This window comes from Pelodiscus sinensis, chromosome 30 (genome assembly GCF_052426305.1).
Source record: "Pelodiscus sinensis isolate ZL-2025 chromosome 30, ASM5242630v1, whole genome shotgun sequence".
Classification (NCBI taxonomy): Eukaryota; Metazoa; Chordata; order Testudines; family Trionychidae; genus Pelodiscus; species Pelodiscus sinensis.
Genome location: NC_143081.1, coordinates 1,381,766 through 1,398,731, shown reverse-complemented (window position 1 = coordinate 1,398,731; position 16,966 = coordinate 1,381,766). Strand labels below are relative to the sequence as shown.

The 16,966-nt window shown below is 68.0% G+C and overlaps 3 protein-coding genes across 4 annotated transcripts in view; 1 reads left to right on the top strand and 2 right to left on the bottom strand.

The window, feature by feature from the left end:
- ZFHX2 (zinc finger homeobox 2) overlaps positions 1 to 4,562 on the bottom strand; it is a 20,620-nt gene extending 16,058 nt beyond the window's left edge. The window contains 1 exon segment of the mRNA XM_089774535.1: positions 4,172 to 4,562. The gene's annotated coding sequence lies outside the window, so the exon portion shown is untranslated.
- THTPA (thiamine triphosphatase) overlaps positions 1 to 10,723 on the top strand; it is a 13,754-nt gene extending 3,031 nt beyond the window's left edge. Inside the window, exons 1-4 of one of the 2 annotated variants that reach the window (XM_089774537.1) lie at positions 6,057 to 6,158; positions 8,526 to 9,253; positions 9,326 to 9,474; positions 10,586 to 10,723. In XM_089774537.1, the coding sequence (XP_089630663.1) occupies positions 8,533 to 9,253; positions 9,326 to 9,474; positions 10,586 to 10,624 (909 nt within the window). In that variant the 5' untranslated portion in view covers positions 6,057 to 6,158; positions 8,526 to 8,532 and the 3' untranslated portion in view covers positions 10,625 to 10,723. Of the gene's footprint in view, positions 1 to 6,056; positions 6,159 to 8,525; positions 9,254 to 9,325; positions 9,475 to 10,585 lie in introns of those variants that run through there. The other variant, XM_089774538.1, reaches the window with a different exon arrangement.
- Positions 9,479 to 16,966, bottom strand: NGDN (neuroguidin). Its single transcript, XM_089774536.1, has 11 exons — positions 16,870 to 16,966; positions 16,497 to 16,556; positions 16,307 to 16,378; positions 14,461 to 14,598; positions 13,982 to 14,066; positions 13,794 to 13,846; positions 13,478 to 13,589; positions 11,910 to 12,078; positions 10,675 to 10,831; positions 10,537 to 10,597; positions 9,479 to 10,303 (listed from the first exon to the last, which is right to left on the bottom strand). Exons 1-11 carry the CDS (start codon positions 16,882 to 16,884, stop codon positions 10,284 to 10,286), a joined length of 942 nt encoding a protein of 313 aa, XP_089630662.1. The 5' UTR covers positions 16,885 to 16,966; the 3' UTR covers positions 9,479 to 10,283.

The window sequence follows — 16,966 nt, the reverse complement described above, 5'->3', positions numbered from 1 at the left end:
TGCATCGTGTATAATGAATGCGTGTGTTGATTGTCTTGTGTAGACACGCCGATTGTGCATGTTGAGTGCATTGTGCATATCAGTTGTGTATATCGATTGTGTCAATTGTGTCATGATTGTGCATCGCTGCACATGCGGTGCTGGTTGGCTGCACAACTGTCATGTTTGTGTTGTGGGCGTGTCATTGAGCTGCTCTGGGGTCATGTGTGGTGTGTGACACAAAGGGGTTGTTCAGGGAGCACCGTCTCCATGTATGCCAGGGTTGTGTGGTTCAGAGTGTTGTGTTTGTGTAGCTGTTGTCCAGTGACTCTTCTTTTTGAGAGGGGGTGGATTGCATGTGTACAATTTGGGTGAGAAGCTGTGTGTGTTACTGTGCCTCTTCTGGTGTGTATCACTGTGAGATGCTTGTGTGGGATGTCGTTTGTACACACACGTATGAATGTGCAGGAGTGTGTATAGAGGAGTTGTGTATATCTGACTGTCGGCGACTGTGTGTACATTGTTCATATTGGGTGTGTGTTTGGTGTTGCTGCAGTGTGTGTGACTGAGCGGGTGTTGTGTTACTGGACATTGCGTAGTGGTAGCTGGCTGTTGCAGCGCGTTGCGTGTGTGCGAGAGAGACAGACAGACAGACAGACAGTAGTGGTTTTCTCTTGTGTTGGAGTGTGCAGTTTGGGGATTTGTGTTGGACTTAGACGACTGTTAGGTTGGATTATGTTTCTGCCGTCTCAGAACTGGTTTTCTGGGTGTCTGCTGTGTACTTTTTGAGGGGGTTGGGGCTAGCGTGTGTTGTTGGTTGTGGTCTGTTTCTCCTGAGCGGTTCTTATTGTGCAAATTGTTGGCTGGCTGGCTTTTGTGGTTGTGGGTCTTGTCGAATGAGTGAGATTGGGTGCAGTTTGTGTTGTTTGGTTGTGTTTTTTGGGGGGGCATGTTGTGGGGCTTGAATTTTGCGTCTTGGTGGTGGAGTTTGGGGGGTTGGTGTTTTGTGGGTTGGTGCTGTGCGTTTCGGGTCGTATTGGGAGTGCTCAGAGGTTGTGTGGCGGGGTGCCTTGTGGGGCCAGTTGTGTGTGTGTGGGCGGTGTCGCGCTGCCTGGCTGTGTTTTGCGACTGTGTCTGTGTGTAGTGTCACTTGGGGTCTCGTCTTTGCAGTGGGTAGCACTTCCTTTGCGGGTCTCCATTGTGCGGCTGTGCGCTGGGCACCCCGCCTTGTGTTGTGTGTCCCCCGGGGGGCGTCCGCCAGCGTGTGTTGGGGCGTGCTCAGCTCTGTCCCATTGCGGCCGACGCACAGCGCGCCGGCAAACAAGAGGGCGACAAACTTGTGGGGGCCGCCGTGGGAAAGCAGGAGAGTCACTGTGTGATTCAAACGCCCCACACTGCCCGGGGGAGGGGGAGTCGCACGAATGCAGGGAGACAACCCAGGCGGCCGGGCTCCCACCCGCCCCACCACCTTCCCAGAGGGGGGGAGAGAACCCAGGAGTCCGGGCTCCCAGACCCCCTCCGCTCCCACCCGGGGGGGGCGAGGGAGCGAGGCAGCAGGCGACACAGGGAGACGGATGGGAAAATCGATGGGCCGAGCCAGCCAGGGCAGGGAGCTGTCGCCCACTGGGAAATATGAGCTGCCTTGATACACTCCGGCTCTCCCCCCCGCCCGCCGGCTCCCTCCTCCCCTCCCTCCCGTCTCCTCCCCCCGCTTCATCCCAGCTCCCTCCTGTCTGCTCCCCCCCCCTTCAGCCCAGCTCCCTCCTGTCTGCTCCCCCCCCGGTCGGCCGGCTCCCTCCTCTCCCTCCCGTCTCCTTCCCCCCCTTCAGCCCTGCTCCCTCCTGTCTGCTCCCCCCCGGCCGGCCGGCTCCCTCCTCCCCTCCCTCCCGTCTCCTCCCCCCGCTTCATCCCAGCTCCCTCCTGTCTGCTCCCCCCCCCTTCAGCCCAGCTCCCTCCTGTCTGCTCCCCCCCCGGTCGGCCGGCTCCCTCCTCTCCCTCCCGTCTCCTTCCCCCCCTTCAGCCCTGCTCCCTCCTGTCTGCTCCCCCCCGGCCGGCCGGCTCCCTCCTCCCCTCCCTCCCGTCTCCTTCCCCCCCTTCAACCCAGCTTCCTCCTGTCTGCTTCCCCCCTCACCAGCCTGGCTCCCTCATCCTCGACTGCTCCCCCTTCACTGGCTGGTTCCCTCCTCCCCCCCGACTGCTCTTCCCCCCCCGCCGGCCAGCTCCTTCCTCCTCTCCTTCCGGTCAGCTGGCTCCCTCCTCCCCATCTGCTTCCCCCCCTTCAGCCAGGCTCCCTCCTCTCCTCCCTCCCTGTCTGCTTCCCCCACTTCATCCCGGCTCCCTTCCCTCGCAGCCTGCTCCCCCCCACCTCCTGGCTCCCTCCTTTCCTTCTGCTCCCCCCCACACCCTCCTCCCCTCCCTCCCGTCTCCTTCCCCCCTTCAACCCAGCTTCCTCCTGTCTGCTCCCCCCCCCACATCAGCCGGCTCCCTCATCCTCGACTGCTCCCCCTTCACTGGCTGATTCCCTCCTCCCCCCCGACTGCTCTTCCCCCCCCCCCCCCCCCGCCGGACAGCTTCTTCCTCCTCTCCTTCCGGTCAGCCAGCTCCCTCCTCTCCATCTGCTTCCCCCCCTTCAGCCAGGCTCCCTCCTCTCCTCCCTCCCTGTCTGCTTCCCCCACTTCATCCCGGCTCCCTTCCCTCGCAGCCTGCTCCCCCCCACCTCCTGGCTCCCTCCTTTCCATCTGCTCTCCCCCCCCACCGCCCGACTCCCTCCTCCTCTCCCTCCTGTCTGCTCCCCCTCCACCACCCAGCTCCCTCCTTTCTGTCTGCTTCCCTCCTCCTGCTGGTCTGACTCCCTCCTTCTCTTCCTCCCCTCTGCTCCCCCCCCCCCCGCAGGCCCAGCTCTTTCCTTCCCTCCTGTCTGCTCCCCCCGGCCCAGCTCCCTCCCATCTGCTCTCTGCCCCCCTGCCACCCGGCTCCCTCCTTCCCGTCTGCTCCCCCCACTTCCACAGGCCCTGCTCCCTCCTCTCTCCCTCTCTTCCCCCTCCGGCCCTGCTCCCTCCTCCCCTCCCTCCTGACTGCTGCCCCCCCAGCCCAGCTCCCTCCTTCCCTCCCCCTTCGGCCCTCCTCCCCTCCCTCCTGACTGCTACCCCCCCCAGACCAGCTCCCTCCTTCCCTCCCTCCGTCTGCTTCCCCCTCCTCTGCCGGCCCTGCCCCGCTTCTGCTCCTCTGGGTGCAATGGTGGGAAGGGGGGATTCTCTGTTGGGTTCCGTATTTGCTCATCTCTCCCCCCCCCCCCCATCCTCCCACTGCCCGTCTGAGGCCTGGTTGCTCGGGGGGGGGGCTGGATGGGCTTGTTGCAAACCCCACATTCCCCCCCCCAGCTCCTCTCTCTGCTGCCCCCACATGAATCCCGGGGGCAGCGTGAGGGGCAAAGGTGTCTGGGTTCAGCCAAGCACTCGAGGGGCCGGCACCCCGGGGAGGGGGGCGACCCCGTCCCTGACTGTGCGCTTCTGCCCATCTGCACCCCCTCCCCACCTCTGCACCCCCACACCCCTGCCTCTGGCCCCCTCCCTCGCTCCCACCCCCCCCACCCCTGCCTCCCTCCCCACGCCCCCATCGCTGCCCCTCCGCTTCCCTTCCCTGCACCCCCTCCCCACCTCTGCACCCCCACACTCCTGCCTCCGGCCCCCTCCCTCGCTCCCCCCCCCCCACCCCTGCCTCCGCTGCCTCCCTCCCCACGCCCCCATCGCTGCCCCTCTGCTTCCCTTCCCTGCACCCCCTTCCTCCCCTCACAGTCCCTCTCTCCAACCCCCCTTTCTCTGGTCCTCCTCCACCCCTCGCCTGTCTCCTGCCCTCTGCCCTGCTGGCTCGCCTCCCGATCCCCCCCCTTCACCTCCTTCCCCCTCCCTGTCCCCTTCCACCTCTCCCCCTCTCCTCCCTCCCGGCCCCTGCCCCCTCTCTGCCCCCCCCCCGTCTCCTGCCCCCTCTCCGCCCCCTTCCCTTTCTCCTCCCCCCTCCCTGCCCTGGCTCCTGCCCCTGCCCCTCCCTCTTCTCCTGTGTCCTTCTCTCGCTCCTTCCCCCTCCATCCCTCTCCCCTGCCCCCTCCCTCTCCTCCGTCTCCTTCCCTCTCCAGCCCCCCCCCGTTCACACGCTGCCAGCCGGCGCGAAGCGATGGGAAATCGATTTCACTTACTCGCTGCTGGCTGGAAGCGGGGGCTCCGCCGGGGCTGGGGGGGGGGGGCTCGGCTCCGGCCGCTCCCCGCCTCCTCCAGCGCCTCCCCCTGGCTCAGGCCCGGCCCGCGGATCGATGGAGGAGCCGCCGGGGCTTCCCCATTGATTTACACGCGCCCGCCCGGCTCCGCTCCCCGCTCCGGCGCCGCCGCCAGCCGCGCTACACAATGGAATAATCAATTTCCCTCCCCCCCCCCCGCCCTCCAGCGCCCCGCGGGGGGGCAGGGAGCAGGTGCAGCTGAGCATGATGGGAAGTGTAGTCCTCGCCCCCCCCCCGCAGGCTCGCCCCCCCCCGCTGCCTCTGCACCTTGGGAAGGACAAAAGGGGAGGGGGAGAGGAGAAGGGGGGAGAGGGGTTGTCTACCCCCCCCCGCCTCCAGAGCAAGTGCTCTGGCCCCCTCCTGCCCCACAGCGCCCCCTCCAGGGGAAAGGACCGGTGCCCCTCCCCGAGCCAGCTGGGAGCCGAAAGCCCCCCAACCCATTCCCACGAGCTGTGCCCCACGACTCCCTGGCGAGGGAGGACAGGGCTACTGTCTGCCCGTTACCCCAGGGGAAACTGAGGCACGGGGCCGGACCCAGGGCGGGCCCAAACTCCACTGTGCCTTGGGGTGAGGGGGAGTGCAGGGGGTGTCTGTGCCCCCCCCCAGCCTGTGGCGATAGTCAGCTAAGCCCCCACCCTGCTCTCACCGCCTGGCCCCACTGCCCTCCACAGCCTAGAGAGCACCCAGGCGTCCTGTCTCCCAGCCGCCCCCCCTCTAACCACTAGCCCCCCCACTGCACTCCCAGAGGGGAACCCAGCAGTTCTAGCTGCCGCCTCCTCCCTGCTGTAACCACTAGCCCCCACTGCTCTCCCAGAGCTAGGGGAGAACCCAGGAGCCGGGGCTCCCAGGCCCCCTGCTGTAACCACTAGCCCCCACTGCCCTCCCAGAGCTAGGGGAGAACCCAGGAGCCGGGGCTCCCAGCCCCCCTGCTGTAACCACTAGCCCCCACTGCCCTCCCAGAGCTACGGGAGAACCCAGGAGCCGGGGCTCCCAGCCCCCCTGCTGTAACCACTAGCCCCCACTGCCCTCCCAGAGCTAGGGGAGAACCCAGGAGCCGGGGCTCCCAGGCCCCCTGCTGTAACCACTAGCCCCCACTGCCCTCCCAGAGCTAGGGGAGAACCCAGGAGCCGTGGCTCCCAGCCCCCCTGCTGTAACCACTAGCCCCTGCTCCTGTCCCACAGGAGAACCCAGGTCTGGCTCCCAGCTCTCCTGCTCTAACCACTAGCCCCCACTGCCCTCGCAGAGCCCAAAACGTTGCAGTCCCTGCTTCGTGCCCCACAAGGGGTTAAGCAAACCTGCTCATTAAAGACCCCCCCATCCTGCAGCTCCTAATTGCAGCTTTCCTGTCACCATAGCAACTGGGAGCGAAGACGGGAGACAGACCCAGCCTGAGGGGCGGGGGAGCGAGACCGACACAGGCGACAACCCCAATCCCCTGCCGTCTGGAACTACAGCTCCCACAATGCCCCGCTCCCCTGGAACTACGGCTCCCACAATGCCCCGCTCACTTGGAACTACAGCTCCCACAATGCCCGGATCCCCTGGAACTACACCTCCCATGATGCCCTGCTCTCCTGGAGCTACGGCTCCCACAACGTCCCACTCCCCTGGAACTACAGCTCCCACAATGCCCCGCTCCCCTGGAACTACAGCTCCCACAATGCCCCGCTCACTTGGAACTACAGCTCCCACAATGCCCCGCTCACTTGGAACTCCAGAGTCCCCAAGGCCCCGCTCCCCAGGAACTACAGCTCCCACAATGCCCCGCTCCCCTGGGACTACAGCCCTCGCTCCCCCGCCCAGCGCTCTCGCGTGACTCAGGCCATTCAAAGCGCTGAGGCCCCGCCCCCTCAAGGCCCCGCCCCCCCCGGGTCCTGCAGCGGCTGGATCGAGCTGAGCGCGCCGCGAGGTCAGGGCGGGGCTGTGCGGGGGGGCGCTGTGGGGCAGGGGGCAGGGGGCGGGGCTGTGCGGGGGGGCGCTGTGGGGCAGGGCTATCAGTGGGGTGCTGTGGGGCAGGGGCGGGGCTATGCGGGGGGGCGCTGTGGGGCAGGGGGCGGGGCTATCAGTGGGGTGCTGTGGGGCAGGGGCGGGGCTATGCGGGGGGGCGCTGTGGGGCAGGGGGCGGGGCTATCAGTGGGGTGCTGTGGGGCAGGGGCGGGGCTGTGCGGGGGGCGCTGTGGGGCAGGGGGCGGGGCTATCAGTGGGGTGCTGTGGGGCAGGGGCGGGGCTGTGCGGGGGACACTGGGGCAGGGGGCGGGGCTATCAGTGGAGTGCTGTGGGGCAGGGGCAGGGCTATGAGTGGGGTGCTGTGGGGCAGGGGCGGGGCTATGAGTGGGGTGCTGTGGGGCGGGGGCGGGGCTATGAGTGGGGTGCTGTGGGGCAGGGGCGGGGCTATGAGTGGGGTGGGGCTATGAGTGGGGTGCTGTGGGGTGGGGGCGGGGCTATGAGTGGGGTGCTGTGGGGCAGGGCTATGAGTGGGGTGCTGTGGGGCGGGGGCGGGGCTATCAGTGGGGTGCTGTGGGGCGGGGTCGGGCCTATGAGTGGGGTGCTGTGGGGCAGGGGCGGGGGGCACTGGGGCAGCGATGGGGCTGGCTGGGAATGCTGTGGGTCCCTCTAAGATTTTCCCTCCATGAGTGGCGGGAGTTTGGCCCCATCCGCTCCCCTTGTGCCTGCTGCTGCCCCCCCCTCCACCCTACCCCCTCACTCCCCTCAGCTCTCCCGAGCCCCGCCCCTCCCCCTCCTCTCTGCCCCTCTCCTCTGGGGCCCTCCCCTCCAGTGTCTGCCCTTCTGCTTCACCCTCCAGTCCCCTGCCCCCTTCCTCCCCCTCTGCCAGTTCCCTTCCCCACCCCCCTGCCCCCTCCCACAAGGCTTGCTCCCCTCCCCTCCCGGGCTCCTCTTGGCCCCCTGGCACCTCTCTCCACCACCCTGCCCCTTGGTGCCTGCCCCCCCCCAGCACATACCCCTTCCTCCCCTCACCCCCCCAGCACATACCCCTTCCTCCCCTCACCCCCCCAGCACATGCCCCTTCCTCCCCTCACCCCCCCAGCACATACCCCTTCCTCCCCTCACCCCCCCAGCACATACCCCTTCCTCCTCTCACCCCCCCCCCAGCACATACCCCTTCCTCCCCTCACCCCCCCAGCACATACCCCTTCCTCCCCTCACCCCCCCCCTCCCCAACACCTGTGCCAGGCCTGGGCCGCGGGGCTAGTTTTAGTACCTTGGCCCCGGCCCAGAGCAGCAGCCACCTGCCCCATGGCCCAGCCCTGGGAGCAGCGGGAGCCCTGGCTGCCCGGCTCTGCTGACAGTTCTTGGCCGGCGCCCCCTCCAGGGAACTCTGGTCCCAGAGCACATGTGGCTGGCAGACCGCTGCGTGGGCTGGGGGATGCCGTGGGGCAGAGAGCAGGACTCACTGGGTGATGCTGTGGGGCAGGGGGCAGAAAGCAGGACTTGCTGGGTGATGCTATGGGGCAGGGGGCAGAGAGCAGGACTCACTGGGTGATGCTATGGGGCAGGGGGCAGACAGCAGGACTCGCTGGGTGATGCTGTGGGGCAGGAGGCAAAGAGCAGGACTCACTGGGTGATGCCGGGGGGCAGGAGGCAAAGAGCAGGACTCACTGGGTGACGCTATGGGGCAGGGGGCAGAGAGCAGGACTCACTGGGTGATGCTATGGGGCAGGGGGCAGACAGCAGGACTCGCTGGGTGATGCTGTGGGGCAGGAGGCAAAGAGCAGGACTCACTGGGTGATGCCGGGGGGCAGGAGGCAAAGAGCAGGACTCACTGGGTGACGCTATGGGGCAGGGGGCAGAGAGCAGGACTCACTGGGTGATGCTATGGGGCAGGGAGCAGACAGCAGGACTCACTGGGTGATGCTATGGGGCAGGGGGCAGACAGCAGGACTCGCTGGGTGATGCTGTGGGGCAGGAGGCAAAGAGCAGGACTCACTGGGTGATGCCGGGGGGCAGGAGGCAAAGAGCAGGACTCACTGGGTGACGCTATGGGGCAGGGGGCAGAGAGCAGGACTCACTGGGTGACGCTATGGGGCAGAGAGCAGGACTCACTGGGTGATGCTATGGGGCAGAGAGCAGGACTCACTGGGTGATGCTGGGGGGCAGAAGGCTGGGCTACGTGGGGGGCTAGACGGGGAAGTGCAGTGAGGCAAAGGGGGGTTGGGCGGAGCAGGCCATGCTGCGGGGCAGGGGAGATGGGGGACGAGGGGTGGAGGAAGGCAGGACCCAGGCGTCGCTGTGGGGCTCACCCCCCCTTCCCCCACAGGGCCGCCATGCCGGGGGGCGGCATTGAAGTGGAGTCGAAGTTCGTGGCCGGGCCGGACACGGAGGCCGAGCTGGCGGCGCTGGGGGCAGCCCTGGCTGGGAGCGCGTCCTTCCGGGACCGCTACTACGACACGCCGGCGCTGCAGCTCACGCTGGCCGACCACTGGCTGCGGCTCCGCCAGGGGGCCGGCTGGGAGCTCAAGTGCCCCCCAGTGCCTCCTGCAGGGGGCGCCGGAGCCTCCGGCCCTGTCCCGGAGCCACCCGCAGGGGGCGCCGGAGCCTCCGGCCCCGTCCCGGAGCCACCCGCAGGGGGCGCCGGAGCCTCTGGCCCCGTCCCGGAGCCACCCACAGGGGGCGCCGGAGCCTCCGGCCCCGTCCCGGAGCCACCCGCAGGGGGCGCCGGAGCCTCCAGCTCTGTCCCGGCTGCTGCGGCCACCACGTATGAGGAGGTGACGAGTCCTGGCGCCATCGTGGGCCGGCTGTGCGGGGTGCTGGGCGTGGCTCTGGCGCCCGGCTGGGACCAGGTTCCTGCCGCCGTGGCCGGGCTGGGCCTGCAGGAGTTTGCCAGCTTCGTAACCGAGCGCCGGAGCTACCAGCTGGGGGCGCTGCGCGTGGACCTGGACGTGGCGGATTTCGGCTACGCCGTGGCGGAGGTGGAGGCCGTGGTGACGGCCCAGGAGGCCGTGCCGGCGGCGCTGGAGGCCGTGATGAGGCTGCGACAGGAGCTGGGTGAGTCTGGCTGGGGGGCAGACACCGCTGCCCAGCCGCAGCCCTACTAATGCTGCCTTCTCCCCCTCCCAGGGCGGGGCAGCGCCCCCCGTGTGCCCGGCAAGATGAGCGTCTACCTCCAGCGCCGGCGCCCCGCCCACTACCAGGCGCTGCTCCAGGCCGGGGTGCTGGCGGCAGCCCCCCCCAGCTCCGCCCCTGCCACGGCGCCGGAGACAACACAGGTGGGGCCACGGCCGCTGGAGAAACAATGGGGCACGGCCCCCCAGCGCCCAGGGGAGATGGAGCGCACACAGTGCCCTGCCCCACAGCCCCTGGGGGAGATGGAACCACCACAGGGCCCTACCCCACAGCCCCTGGGGGGGATGGAACCACCACAGGGCCCTGCCCCACAGCCCCTGGGGGAGATGGAACCACCACAGGGCCCTACCCCACAGCCCCTGGGGGGGATGGAACCACCACAGGGCCCTGCCCCATAGGGCTCCAGGGAGCACTGACAGGACCCCACACCACAGTGCCCCCTAGTGCTTGGGATGGGAGGAGACGACCACCTGCATCCCCTAACCCCAAGGGGGGCTAATGGGCACAGTGACCCCTGCTGGTGAGGGGAGACGGGACACAGAGCAGACCCCTTGGGGTGACGTGCCCGCGACTGAGAAACTGAGGCAGGCTCGCTACATGCGCAGTGTCACCTTGGGCCCATTTGCTCCCCAGGGCTGGGGGGGATGGAGAGTTGACAACCCCCCTCCCCAGCTAATAATTCCAGCTGTTACACAAGCCGGGGAGGGAAGCTGCGATGGGGCACAGGGAGACCCCCCCCCCCCCGGACCGAGTCTGGGATGGGACAGGGGCCTGGCTGCTGGGGGGTGCGGTGGGATCAGCCGAAAGGACACCACAGCGCCCCCTGGTGGCCATTTGGAGCCTGGGCTGGCCAGGGGCTTCAATTTTATTCTCTGTAAAGGTGCTGGCCATGTGACAGTCGGGGGGGGGGGGGGGCGGCGCTGACGTGTTGCTGTGGGGGGGGCACCGGGTGTTATCGTCTCTTGCGGAAGCCTGGAAAAGAGCAAACGAGCCCGTGTGAGAGAGCAGTGAGTGGGCGAGCGACAGATCAAGGATTAAACAGCCCCCCAGCGGGGCAGGGAACCCAGGTATCCTGCCCTGAGCTCTACCCACTACAGCCCACTCCCATGCTGGGGCCCAGGGCCAGGGCTAACATGGCAGGATGTTCACCAGTGGAACCCCCTGCTGCTGGATGGGGAGAGGAGGCAGCTGCTGCTCGCACTCACCCTTCTTCCTCCCCTTCTTGGCACTCATCTTCTTCCTCTTCTTCTTTAGGGGGCTCAGATCCTGGCCGGCGGAGGGAAAGGCAGTTAGCTCCGCCCTGGTTAGCTGGCTCAGCCACCCCCCGCCTTGCACTGCCTCACCTCTCCAGTGGGGGGCGCCGCCCCGGTCAGGGCGCTGATGTCGCCGAAGTGGGTCAGGGAGTGGAGCTGGGCCCCCAGCGTGGCCGCCCGGCGCCGCCGCGCCTTGTCCTGCCGGCTCACGTTGAGCCGCACCAGCATGGCCTCCTCGTACGTCTGCCTGCAGCGAGAGGGCGCCGGCTCTCACCACTAGTCCTGCTCCCCGGGGCTAGGGCAGAATCCATGCTCCCAGGCCCCCCACCACTAGCCCGTACTTCCCTTTCAGCCTCCACCCTGCTCTGACCACTAGTCCTCACTGCCCTCCCCGAGCCAGGGAGAGAACCCAGGAGTCCCGGCTCCCACGCTCTAACCACTAGTCCCCACTGTCCTCCCAGAGCCAGGGAGAGAACCCAGGAGTCCTGGCTCCCACGCTCTAACCACTAGTCCCCACTGCCCTCCCCAAGCCAGGGAGAGAACCCAGGAGTCCCGGCTCCCACGCTCTAACCACTAGTCCCCACTGTCCTCCCAGAGCCAGGGAGAGAACCCAGGAGTCCCGGCTCCCATGGTCTAACCACTAGTCCCCACTGCCCTCCCAGAGCCAGGCAGAGAACCCAGGAGTCCCGGCTCCCACGCTCTAACCACTAGTCCCCACTGCCCTCCCCAAGCCAGGGAGAGAACCCAGGAGTCCCAGCTCCCACGCTCTAACCACTAGTCCCCACTCCCCTCCCAGAGCCAGGGAGAGAACCCAGGAGTCCTGGCTCCCACGCTCTAACCACTAGTCCCCACTGCCCTCCCCAAGCCAGGGAGAGAACCCAGGAGTCCTGGCTCCCACGCTCTAACCACTAGTCCCCACTGCCCTCCCCGAGCCAGGAGAGAACCCAGGAGTCCCAGCTCCCACGCTCTAACCACTAGTCCCCACTCCCCTCCCAGAGCCAGGGAGAGAACCCAGGAGTCCCAGCTCCCATGCTCTAACCACTAGTCCCCACGGCCCTCCCAGAGCCAGGACCCCCAGCCCCCTTGCTCTAACCACTAGCCCCTGCTCCCTTTTCAGCCCCCCCCCCCACTCTGACTAGTCCCCCTGTTCCTCCCAGAGCCAGGGAGAGAACCTAGACATCTTGGCTCCCAGTCCCCCCCTGCTCTAACCACTACACCCTACTTCCCTTTCAGCCACGCCCCGCTCAGCACCAGGGAGAGAACCCAAACTTCTCCCCTCCCGGCCCTGCCCCCCCCACCCGCTCTACCCACTAGCCCCCACTCACCTGTGCTCGTCCTCCTGGCTTTGCCTGGTTGCATGGAGGTAGCGCCCCTCGCGGATTTCCTCCGGGGCGTCTGAGAACTGTTCTTTCAGCTCCCGGATGACAGAGCTGCTGAGCGCCCGCTTCTTCGCATGCTCCAGCAGCTTCCTCTCCCGCTCGGCCTCTGTCTCGTCTGCAGGAGGGGAGGGACGGATGGAGAGGCGGCCGCCTCTGGGGAGGGGCGCGGGAGCGGAGTAGCACAGCCCCTCCCACCCGGCCCTGAGATGCGGCTGCCTCTGGGGAGGGGCGCGGGAGCAGAGTAGCACAGCCCCTCCCACCCGGCCTGAGATGCGGCTGCCTCTGGGGAGGGGCGCGGGAGCAGAGTAGCACAGCCCCTCCCACCCGGCCCTGAGATGTGGCTGCCTCTGGGGAGGGGCGCGGGAGCGGAGTAGCACAGCCCCTCCCACCCAGCCTGAGATGCGGCTGCCTCTGGGGAGGGGCGCGGGAGCGGAGTAGCACAGCCCCTTCCACCCGGCCCTGAGATGCGGCTGCCTCTGGGGAGGGGCGCGGGAGCGGAGTAGCACAGCCCCTCCCACCCGGCCTGAGATGTGGCTGCCTCTGGGGAGGGGCGCGGGAGCAGAGTAGCACAGCCCCTTCCACCCGGCCTGAGATGCGGCTGCCTCTGGGGAGGGGCGCGGGAGCGGAGTAGCACAGCCCCTTCCACCCGGCCTGAGATGCGGCTGCCTCTGGGGAGGGGCGCGGGAGCGGAGTAGCACAGCCCCTCCCACCCGGCCTGAGATGTGGCTGCCTCTGGGGAGGGGCGCAGGAGCAGAGTAGCACAGCCCCTCACACCCGGCCTGAGATGCGGCTGCCTCTGGGGAGGGGCGCGGGAGCGGAGTAGCACAGCCCCTCCCACCCGGCCTGAGATGCGGCTGCCTCTGGGGAGGGGCGCGGGAGCGGAGTAGCACAGCCCCTCCCACCCGGCCTGAGATGTGGCTGCCTCTGGGGAGGGGCGCAGGAGCAGAGTAGCACAGCCCCTCCCACCCGGCCTGAGATGCGGCTGCCTCTGGGGAGGGGCGCGGGAGCGGAGTAGCACAGCCCCTCCCACCCGGCCTGAGATGCGGCTGCCTCTGGGGAGGGGCGCGGGAGCGGAGTAGCACAGCCCCTCCCACCCGGCCTGAGATGCGGCTGCCTCTGGGGAGGGGCGCGGGAGCGGAGTAGCACAGCCCCTTCCACCCGGCCTGAGATGCGGCTGCCTCTGGGGAGGGGCGCAGGAGCAGAGTAGCACAGCCCCTTCCACCCGGCCTGAGATGTGGCTGCCTCTGGGGAGGGGCGCGGGAGCGGGAGCGGAGTAGCACAGCCCCTCCCACCCGGCCCTGAGACACGGCTGCCTCTGGGGAGGGGCGCGGGAGCGGGAGCGGAGTAGCACAGCCCCTCCCACCCGGCCTGAGATGCGGCTGCCTCTGGGGAGGGGCGCGGGAGCGGAGTAGCACAGCCCCTCCCACCCGGCCCTGAGATGCGGCTGCCTCTGGGGAGGGGCGCCCGCTCTCAAGCTGTGACCAGGAGCCCGGCGGCCCGTCCCCGGCACGTACCATAATGCACGGGCACCAGACGAGGGGGGACGTATTTCCGGACCCCTCCTTTGGCCAGGGGCTTCTTCCCAGCGCTGCCTTCGGCCCCGTCCTCCTCCTCCTCCTCACTCAGCTAGCCGAGAGAAAGCAACCTGTCAATCAAGGGCTGGCCCCACCCCCACACAGGCCCATTCCAGGGAACCCCGCCCCCTTCCCTCGAAGTACCAGAGTATGGGAAAGACCCCAGGAGTCCTGGCTCCCCCCGCTCTAACCACTCACCCCCACTGCCCTCCCAGAGCCAAGGAGGAACCCAGGACTCCTGCCCCTCCCCCCTCACCTTGCTCATCATGTTCCCGGGGGCCGGTTTGAATCTCAGCGGGTTGTCGTCTCCTGCAACGAGAGCGCCACCAGGGGGTGGGGTCAGCGGGGGGCCTGGTCACCCCGTCCCCCCCCCCGGGGCCCCGGTCACCCCGTCCCCCCCCCTGGGGCCCCGGTCACCCCCCTCCCCCGGAGCCCCCGACTCACCCACGGCCCCAGTCACGGCCGCCTTCACCAGCTTGTCCACCTGGTACCGCAGCTTCTGCTCAATGGGGCGCATCTTCTCCAGCACCTGGGGGGGGTATCGGGGAGGGTCACAGGGGGGGTCCCCGCCCCTGTGTACCGCTCCCCTGCCCGGAATCCAGCTCCTGGCCCCCCGCTCCAACCACTAGCCCCTACTCCCCTCCCAGAGCCGGGGAGAGACCCAGGAGTCCTGCCCGTCCCCCGCTCCGACCACTAGCCCTTACTCCCCTCCCAGAGCCGGGGAGAGACCCAGGAGTCCTGCCCGTCCCCCGCTCCGACCACTAGCCCCTACTCCCCTCCCAGAGCCAAGAGACCCAGGAGTCCTGCCCGTTCCCCCCCAGGATACCCCACAATCTCACCATCAGTTACCTCCCCCAAGACCCGCCCCCTATAGGCCCTGCCCCTTTCTCCAGGCCCCGCCCCCAGCAAGGCCGGGCCCGCACCGTGCGCAGCTCCACCAGGCGCAGCAAGGGCGGCTGGTTGGCCAGGGAGCGGCCCGAACTCTTGCAGAGCAGCAGCTGGGCCAGGTCCTGGAGATACAGCAGCAGCAGCTGGTTCTTCAGCTCCAGGAAACTCAGCCCCTGGGGAGACAGACAGGCATCCAGGCGTACGGCGGGACAGGCCATCCAGGGAGGGACAGGCGGGGAGACAGGCCGTCCAGGGAGGGACAGGCCGTCCAGGGAGGGACAGGCGGGGAGACAGGCCGTCCAGGGAGGGACAGGCGGGAAGACAGGCGGTCCAGGGAGGGACAGGCGGGAAGACAGGCGGTCCAGGGAGGGACAGGCGGGAAGACAGGCCGTCCAGGGAGGGACAGGCGGGGATACAGGCCGTCCAGGGAGGGACAGGCGGGGAGACAGGCCGTCCAGGGAGGGACAGGCGGGGAGACAGGCCGTCCAGGGAGGGACAGGCGGGGAGACAGGCCGTCCAGGGAGGGACAGGCGGGGAGACAGGCCGTCCAGGGAGGGACAGGTGGGGAGACAGGCCGTCCAGGGAGGGACAGGCGGGAAGACAGGCCGTCCAGGGAGGGACAGGCCGTCCAGGGAGGGACAGGCGGGGAGACAGGCGGTCCAGGGAGGGACAGGCGGTCCAGGGAGGGACAGGCGGGGAGACAGGCGGTCCAGGGAGGGGCAGGCGGGGAGACAGGCGGTCCAGGGAGGGGCAGGCGGGGAGACAGGCGGTCCAGGGAGGGGCAGGCGGGGAGACAGGCGGTCCAGGGAGGGGCAGGCGGGGAGACAGGCGGTCCAGGGAGGGACAGGCCGTCCAGGGAGGGACAGGCGGGAAGACAGGCGGTCCAGGGAGGGACAGGCGGGAAGACAGGCCGTCCAGGGAGGGACAGGCGGGGAGACAGGCGGTCCAGGGAGGGACAGGCGGGGAGACAGGCGGTCCAGGGAGGGACAGGCTGTGATGGACTGGGCAGGCATTCACTGGTTGCTTGTTTGGGCTGCGGGTGACCCCTATGGGCCTGTGTCTGTAAGCACTGTGCAGCCGGGGGGGGGGGGGTGAGCTGACGCGTCTGAGGACATGTCTTCACTTGCATCCTCTGACAAGAGAGGGATGCAAATGAAGCCGGGATTTCAATATCCTGCGCTTCATTTGCATAATCGCGCTCTTTGGAAATAACCGACGCTGTTCAGAGCCGGTTATTTCGAGAGGAAGCCCTTCTCCCGAAATAACCCCAATTCCTCATCCAATGAGGTTTACCTGTTATTTTGAGTGCAGGGTTTCCTCTCGAAATAACAGCGTCGGTTATTTCGAAATAGCGCCAGCAGGCGATTATGCAAATGAAGCGCGGGATATTGAAATCCCGGCTTCATCTGCAATTTTGAATCTTCATTCGCAGCCCTCTCTGGAAAGCAGGGGCCAGTGTAAAGACACAAAGGCAGGGAGTGTTGGGGGGCGGAGGGTCAATTTCGGCTGGGGGGGGGGGAGATCCATGAAGGGGACAGTCTAAGCAGGGGGCTGGGAGTCTAGGGGCCCAGGCACCCCAACCCCAGGGGTCGGAGGCATCCTGGCCCTGACTCCTGTGGCCACGTCCCGTCTGTGCTGGGCTGTATCCCGGAGAAGCAATAAACCCCCCTGTTCTACTGGCTGGTGGACTCTGTTCTTGCTGCCAGGGAGGTGCAAGATCGGGGGGGTCCCCGTCACACAGGCGTCGAGGGGTGAACAGGGAGGGAGACAGGCATTGAGGGGAAGCAGGAGGGGAGTGGGGGCCAGAGAGGAGGGTGGAGACACCCCAAGGGGAGGGGGGCAGAGCCCAGGGGGCGAAGGACCCTGCACCCGCCAACTCACTTTCTCCGAGGCGAAGGCGCCGGCCCGAACCTTCCGCAGCAGCCCCCGGACGTGGGACGTGACCCCGACCACCTGAGAGGCAAGAAGTGGGGGGGGGAGAGGTGAGTTGGGGTCTTTCCCCCGGGGGGGGGGCCCTGATCCGGGATCTGCCGCAGTGGGAGGGGAGGGGAGGGGACTTGGGGTCTCTCACCTGCTCCTGGAGCGCCCCCAGCAGGGCCAGCGCGGGGGGCAGGTTGGACACCAGCTGCTCCTGCAGGGGGAAGAGACTCAAAACGCAGCCAGCCCCTGCCCCTCCCCCCAGCCAGAGATCGCAGGAGTCCTGACTCCCAGCCCCTCCCCCACCCCGGCCCCCCAGCTCCTCCGGCCCCCCAGCTCTGACCCCCAACTCCGGCCCCCCAGCTCTGACCCCCAGCTCCTCCGGCCCCCCAGCTCTGACCCCCAACTCCGGCCCCCCAGCTCTGACCCCCAACTCCGGCCCCCCAGCTCCTCCGGCCCCCCAGCTCTGACCCCCAACTCCGGCCCCCCAGCTCCTCCCGCCCCCCAGCTTTCCCCCCGGCTCTGACCCCCGGCGCCTCCATCCCTCTGGCTGCAGGGACACGCGGCGCCCGGGCGCTGCCGCCACTTCCGCCTCGGTGTCCCGCCTCAGCCAATCAGGGCCGC

Coding starts and splice junctions, on each gene's coding strand:
- NGDN (XM_089774536.1), bottom strand. Junction 14,599..16,306: donor GCGCCTTCGCCTCGGAGAAA/GTGAGTTGGCGG, acceptor CTGTCTCCCCAG/GGGCTGAGTTTCCTGGAGCT. Junction 10,598..10,674: donor CGGCGCCCCCCACTGGAGAG/GTGAGGCAGTGC, acceptor TCCGCCGGCCAG/GATCTGAGCCCCCTAAAGAA.